General features: G+C 51.6%; 1 protein-coding gene across 4 annotated transcripts in view; it reads left to right on the top strand.

The window, feature by feature from the left end:
• The first annotated feature begins 1961 nt into the window (after positions 1 to 1961).
• The window catches only part of MYZAP (myocardial zonula adherens protein), an 87470-nt gene continuing 81957 nt past the window's right edge, over positions 1962 to 7474 (top strand). For 2 of the 4 annotated variants that reach the window (XM_064570416.1, XM_045899988.3), the window contains exon 1: positions 1962 to 2142. In XM_064570416.1, coding sequence (XP_064426486.1) covers positions 2068 to 2142 — 75 coding nt within the window. In that variant the 5' untranslated portion in view covers positions 1962 to 2067. The remainder of the gene's footprint in view (positions 2143 to 7474) is intronic. The other 2 variants (XM_045899987.3, XM_045899986.3) reach the window with 1 other exon arrangement.

Below are 7474 nucleotides of genomic sequence, written 5' to 3'. Positions count from 1 at the left end.
TGATGCCAGGCTATTCTGACCCTGTCTGAATGGCAGCCCATTTCCTTTCTCCCCAGGACAACATAACAAAACAACAATAATCATTAGCTTCTTTCTACTGAGATAACCATGCAGATATTTCTAACCCATGTTAGCTTTCAACAGCCACATTTTGACCATCATCACTATTTATTGAAAGGCAGATCCAGCTTTTAGTTTTACAAAACTCTCTGAAGAAGAGTGGGCTGCGTGGAAGTAGGATACGAAGAGACCTCTCGTGGAGGGTGGGGGGATGGGAGGGTGGTACAAAGGCAGTGGACCTGAAGTTAGAACACTACAGGTCTAGTTCCAGTCTATTCACCAATTAACCTAATGTCCCTGTACCTCATTTGCAAAATAGGGACAATAACAGTATCCATTTTGGGGGGTCATGGTGAGAATTGGTTGAGAAAATGCATACAAAGCACGTAGAATGCAGGCACAGCGGTGGTGGTGATGACAACAGGCGAGGTGACATTGGGACAGTCGCTTAGAAACTCTGGCCTCAGTTTCCTCATCTACAAAATGAGTCCCACAGGAGCATTCGGAATTCTGTGCAGCAACAGTTTTTGAGCATCTTTCATGTTGGTGCTACACTGGGGATTCAGAGAAGGGCAAGGCAAGGCAAAGCCCTCACCCTCCAGAAGCTCACCACTGCGGAAGGGGACACACGTGCGCGCGCGCGGGCATACACACACGCACACGCACACAGATGACTCTAACAGAAGACAAGATCCCAAAGAACTGCTAGGTTCATGAGTGTGAGTGTTCAGGGCAAAAGAGTCCTGGAGAGCTTGATGGGGAGCAGTGTTGGACCTGGGCTTTGAAGAGTGAGTAGAGAGAGATTGTCTTTCCCTGCTGAAAGACACTTTATCTTTAGGATAAAGGCCAAACCTTTTAGTTAAGTACACCAGGCACTTCACGATCTGGCTCAGCATCCTTCTGCTGCTTCTCTATTTGCCCCTACCAGTGCCCCTCACACTATGATAGTTTCAGTACCTAAAAAATATGCCACACCTTCTCTTGCCTCCGGCCCATCTTTGCACATGCCAGTTCTCTTGGTCTGTAACTCGCCCCTCCCTCTGCTGGGGGAGAGGTGCAGCAGAGCGGACAAGGACGGCACTGGGATCAGACTGTGGGGTCCAGCCTAGCTGTGCCCCTGCCAGCTGATGGGGCTGTGCTGTGTTACTCAATCTCTGGGTGGGTCAGTGTCCTCATCTGCAAAATGGGGATATAGGATAATAATAGTACCTGCCTCAAAGGGTGGTTGCGAGGAGTAAATGAGGTAATACATGCAAAGTGCTTGGCAGCTGGGCCCGCAGTAATCACTGAATAAATATGAGCAATTGTGATCAACACTCTCCACCTGGCTTGCTCCCGCTTCTATTTCAGGTGTTAGCTTAGTCATCACCTCCCCTCGGAGTCCCTGTTGCGTGCTCCCGTTGGTATCTCCTTTTCTACCAAAGCACCGGCACCTGTCACCTCTAGGTATCCCGACCGGATTGCAAACATCATGAGGACAGCGCCAGTAGACTGTGTTGGCTGCTGGGAGGGACACATGGTAGGCACTCAAATAATGAATGACAAGGGCTGAGGGTTCCAGTGATGGGGAGGGAAGCCTCCTGGGGGGCAGGCGGGTTGGCCGCGGGCCGCTGAGAACCGTGAGGCTGAACAGGCCGGTGGACCCTGACACCGCAGGCAGGAGAGAGAGCCCGGGCGTCCAGGGCTCCCGCCCGCCCCGCGAGGCACCCTGGGCGGGCGCTGCGCCGCGGGCAGGAGACGGCGCGCCACCCGGCGGGGTCTGCGCCCTGGGGAGAAAATGCGGCCGGACGGGTCGGGCGAGCGCGCTGGGGCCCCGCCCCGGCCCCGCCCCGGCCCCGCCCCGGCCCCGCCCCGGCCCCGCCCCTCCGTGCCCGCCCGCGCCGCCCCCTCGACGCCCGCCTCGCCGCAGCCGCAGCCCCACCGGCCCGCACCGCCCCCACGCAGGGCGGGCGCCGCGCGCTTATTCGGCGGGGAGCAGCGCGGCCAGCCGCCGGCCGCCGCTGCGGGATGCTGCGCTCCACGTCCACCGTCACTCTGCTCTCGGGCGGCGGCGCCGGGGCGTCCGGGGCGCCCAGCAGGAGGGTGAGTAGCCGGGGGCGGAGTCCCGGCCGCCTGGCCGTAGCGGGGTCTGGCTTTGGGGACGCGCGGGAGCCGGTCCCCCGGCCTCGACCTCCCCCCCACCCCGGACTCAACTGTCCCGTCGTGTCCCAGCTCCGGCCGTGATCCTTCTCTCGACGTCCAGCCCCCGGCTCGTAGGGCTTAGGGGACTTTCTGGAATTCCCAGAATATTCCTCTCCTTCCTGCCCCCTCTGGCAGGCCACGTTTATTGGTGGCAGGAGTTTAAAAAGCAAGAGGAAAAGATTCCTGCAGTGTCCCTACTTGAGACTCAAAGGGAATGAATGTCTTTAACACCCCAACTTGCCTCTTTGGAGCGGTTAAAAGAAAAGGTCACTTGTCCCCACTGGTGATAGAATAACACCGATTCTCAGGGCGCCTGGGTGGCTCAGTCGTTAAGCGTCTGCCTTCGGCTCAGGTCATGATCCCAGGGTCCTGGGATCGAGCCCCGCATCGGGCTCCCTGCTCCGCGGGGAGCCTGCTTCTCCCTCTCCTACTCCCCCTGCTTGTGTTCCCTCTCTCACTGTGTTTCTCTCTGTCAAATAAATAAATAAAATCTTAAAAAAAAAAGAATAACCGATTCTGGAGTGAGCTTAGCCAAGGTGTAGGCTTCACTTTACAGGAGAGATCAGCAGCTGGTCCCCCCGGAGCCCGGTGGTGTGGGACTTGGGTTTCTGCAAACCACTTTCTTCATTCGGATTTCAGTACCAGCACCGTGGCAGCAAGGGGAGCCCTGGGCACCATCTCCAGGGAGGCTGCCCTTTAGAAGCGCTCTGTTTCTCTGTCACCTCGGTTGCATTTTTCCTCCCCTCTCCAGATGCTCTATGAAAGATGCTCGGCACATGCAGGTTGCATCTGTCCGGGTCTGTATCTCTTCCAAGATCAGCGCCTCAGAGTGCACTGCCAGGCACTGGCCTTGTGGCTGTTTAGTTCATCCATTCCTCATAGTATTCATGGAATTTATCGCTTGGTGTCTCTTTTCTGTGGTTGAGACTTCTCTAATCATGTTTCCCAAGTTTTAGCTAAACAGATGCCTAAGACCAAGTCAGGACCCCCTTTGGCATTCCCGACTTCTAGTCTTGTACACATGCCTATTTGCGTTTCCATACCTCAAACAAGTGACTAGCGGTCACCTTCTGTGCTTTCTTTAGCTCTAGAAGAAAGGCATTGTGTTATTCTTGGGTGTGGGCCAAGTGGTGGATTCTGCAGGGGGTGGGTGCGGGTGTGTGTGTCTACGTGTGCATGTGCGTACACCAGAACTGTAGGGTTGACAGAACCCTGGTTGTCCAGTTATTAGCTTTGCAAGTGGGTTTCCAAGCCTTACTCCAAGATAGGCATTTGCCTTTTTTCTATGGAAATCCTGCACAGTTGGAACACAGTTGTGATTGAGAAAGAATGAAGTCACTGAAAAGCCAGACCTGAGCCTGGACAGAGTCATACATGGGACCAGATTGCATGAAAGTGTCAAGTGCCCCCCAGAGATGGGCAGCTAGAGTGGGTGGGTGCAGATGTGACGAGCACACTAAAGAACCTTTCTGAAGATTGTTTTTCTCAAATGTTTACTTTCAGGTATTTCTTTAGTTGTAAATGGCACAGAGGACAGGCAGACTGTTGAGAAGGCTTTGCCTTTTGAATAAGACAACCAAAGTACTTTGAGCTGGAGGGGGTCAGGGACCTGAGTCAGACCACGTAGGGCTCTTCTGAGCACATGGGTGCTGGCACACTTGTTCAGGAAAGAAGATATCTAAAGGTTCTAGGGTTCCCTTTATGATTTCCTCTGCTCATGATCTGCAAATGCCCCAGGTCCTCTCTAGGTGTATATGTGTGGGGCATGGTGGGAAGATGTGATCCATTGATGGATTTTTTTTTTTTTTAAACATTTATAGCTATCCTTCTGGAGGATACAGGGCTAGGCATTGGGGTCCACTCTACCCATGGAGGCAGCCCTTGTATAGACTACCATCGTACAAAGTGAGGGTTATTGTTATAGTGGGGTACAGTGTTAACAAAGTTGGGTGAAGCTAAAAGGAAGGGTTCTTCCCAAAGCAACCGAGGAAGACCTCCCTCTTCAGGAGACATTTGAGTTTAGTCTTGTAGGGTGAATAGGAGTTTGTGGGGCGATCGACATTGGGATACCGAAAGGAGGAACTATTACTCATTGTAATGTAAGTCTTGGCATATACTGTATCATAATGGCATATTGAATTTGCAGACACTTTTTTTTTAGAAAAACAAGAATGGGATGTCTTGAAAATAAAATTGTAGACCAAGTAATCATGAAAAGTGTTCCTGAAGTCGAAAGTAGTTTGTCAATAAACTCTGTCATCCTGTCTTTCCTCTTGGATGTTGGACAAGTGATGGTCTAGGACAAGAACACGCTAGCTATCAACATAGTGTTTCTGCTTTATCCAAAGAGCTTACCAAATTAGGGACTGCGGGAGAACCAGGCTGTGTTGGTCCAGATATTCAGGCCAACTAGAAATGGTGGTGACAGCTGACACTGAGCAGGGAGTTTTCTGAGTCAGCCACCCAGGGTGGTGTAGCCAGACCAGACTGTCACTGGTTATCCCCTGTCCCATGGCTGCCACTACCATTTATACTTCCTTCTTATCTGAAATCATCTCTCAAAGGAAAAAAAAACGGTGGGAAAGTAGTTTCTATCAGCTGATAAGCAAAGGGGCATTTATGGATGCCAAGCAGCAGGGGTTGTGAAATTAAAAAAAAAAAAAATCTACCTTCAAACCAGTTGCGCACTAAAAATAGTTTTATCTATGGCAACAGCAGGAAGATAGATTGGCTGGAGAATAACCACAGACAACATGATGCCCTTAGAGAATGAGGGAAAACATAAAAATACTGACCTTGCTTCACGATTTTGAAGGGAATTTTGCAAATGAAGTTAATCCCACTAAATGAGCCTTTGAAATGAAAGGTCAGCTGTGTGGCCAGGTTGTGTGTGTTGAGGGGGAAGGCACGTGATGCTTGGTGCAGCCAGATGCTTTTGGTGAAGCTGTTCAGCTGGGGCGGTGAGAGACCGAGATCTGTCAGGGGTTTCCTCCAGCACCACGCAGTCTCGATAATAAGAGATTGTTGGCTGGTGTTGCTGGTGTTATGGCCCCTCAGTGGCTCATAAAAAGAAAAACAAAACAGAAGCAAACCCCAAAAGGCCACAGGATAGGACTGTCTCCTCCCCTGCTCTTGCTGATATTTCTTTCTGTTTGGCAATGGCTTCCTCTGTCAAAACCCAATTGGCCTGCCAGTCCTCACTCCCTAGCTAATGCACACTCTTCTAGGTCCCATTTCTGTCTGATTGGCTCAAAGAATTTTCCTTAGCTGGCCAGTGAATGGGTCAGATTTACTTCCTTTTCACAGAAGTATCTGTGTGCATAACTTCTGTATCAGTGGGCTCTGAGGAAGGGACGTGGCATTGTGGGACCTCGGTGTCTGGTGGAAGGAAGCTGGCAGTGGCACCCACCAGGAACGGGTGGGCAGGTGGCCCACTGCGCCCAGAAAACAGGCTGGCTTCTCACCAGGGCCCCCTGGACGCGGCCCTTGACAGGCCAAGTTGCGAAGTTTTGGAGCCTTGGCATCCTCAGGCCTTAGCCAAGAAGCTTCTCTCACTGAAGTGTGACAGTTGCAGGCTCAGAAAAAACGTCCCAGCCTTCGTGCTTTGGTTCACCCAACTTACCGTGTCAGAAGTAGGACGAACAGACCCGAGTCTTGGGGACTCTTAAGGAAACTTGATTTCCTCAAGACGGCGAGCCCGTGGTTCTGCAGAGGGTGTGGAGTGGGATTCTGGACTCTTCTGTATCTTCAGTGTCCTGCGAGAGGGCTGCATATGTGGTCTGCGTCACAGTTCATCTGTCCTGAGCGCCCATCCCCGAACGAGACACCCAGATGCCCGAGCTTCTGATCACTTGGAAAAGCCTTTCAAGTCAGTCAGCCTCAAAAATGGTCTAGTTGTGCTCGAGGAGCTGTGGATCCAGGGCTAACTAACCAGAGACCATGTTGAAGAGCTTCCATCTGAAATACTTCCAGCCATTACCTGCGTCATGGTCTTAGAGCTTCCTGTGGCCGGCTCCTCCAGCCCAAAACAGTTCCAGTGTTCTCCAGGACACAGGGGTATTTCCCTCTGTCTCGATTTAGGTGAGTGATTATTTCCTAAAGTTCAGTTCATACTGCTGACTCTTACTTGTACTTAAAGGCCAGAGTGCCCTTTCTAAAATGCAGAACCCAGTCCGCAGATGACCCTGTTTCAGGAGCCCCCTTGGTACTACCAGCAACAAGTACAAATTCCATACTTGAGCACCCAGGCCTTTCTATCTGGCCTTTGCCTGCCTTGTCCCCCTCCCACACTTTGTCCAGATATTCCAAATTACTTGCCATTCCCCAGGCTTTCCATGCTGTTCTCCGCCTCTTTCATGCTTCTTTGAGGAAGGGTCACTTCCTCCAGGGAGCCTGTCTGAACTCGCCTTTTCCGTGTTTTCCTAGAGGCCTGTGCACCCGGTCATTGCTTGCATCATCTATGATTAACTACTTGAGGAGAGGGGTTAGGGACCCTCCCTCCCCAGGCCTGGTATAATTGGTGCTTGAAAAGAGGAGGGTGTCACTGGGGTCCTAAAGGGGCCACACTTCACACTGAATTGGCAAACAGGAAACGAGGAAGAGAAGCTTGGGATAAAGCCAGCCCATCACCTCTGGCCCACCTGGGCAGGAAGCAGGTGACAGATGGATGGGAGTGCTGGTCCAGGTGAAGGCTTTGACAGTTCTGGGAAGGCCTCCAAATAGTTCAGTTGCCTCATCCTGTTGCACAAGTTGGAGTTTCATTCCTTTGGTTAAGTCAGTGGTTCTCAACCCTGGTTATACATAGAATCACTGAGAAGCTTAAAATATCTATGCCCCGACCCCACCCCAGACAGTTTAAATGTGAACCTCTGAAAGTAGAGAATAACACTGGTGTTTTTCAGGAAGCTCCCCACGTGATTCTAATGTGCAGCCAAGAATGGGAACTACTTCTTTAGTCATTGCTGTCTTCTTACAGCTTTCTTGGGAATACAGACACTCCTGGGACAGCGCTCTGGAAGGTCCCACTGGCTTTGTGAAAGGTCAAGGTGGTGGTGTGGGGAGGGGGGGGTTCCTAACACTCCAGGTCATGCTGGTATTTGTGTGCATTCATTGACCTGCATTTTCTCTCTGCATGTTGGCATTCCTGGGCACATTGTGTGCTGGTACAGGAGTGAGCCAGTGAGGGCAGGAAGGAGAGGTCACTGTCTCTATATTTATGAATTTTGTCTGGAGT

Source organism: Mirounga angustirostris, unplaced genomic scaffold (genome assembly GCF_029215605.1).
Source record: "Mirounga angustirostris isolate CCGP_5_RB_7025 unplaced genomic scaffold, mMirAng1.0.hap1 SCAF_9, whole genome shotgun sequence".
In the NCBI taxonomy this organism is placed as follows: Eukaryota; Metazoa; Chordata; class Mammalia; order Carnivora; family Phocidae; genus Mirounga; species Mirounga angustirostris.
The sequence above is the reverse complement of the archived record's forward strand: the minus strand, read 5'-3'. Positions and strand labels throughout refer to the sequence as shown.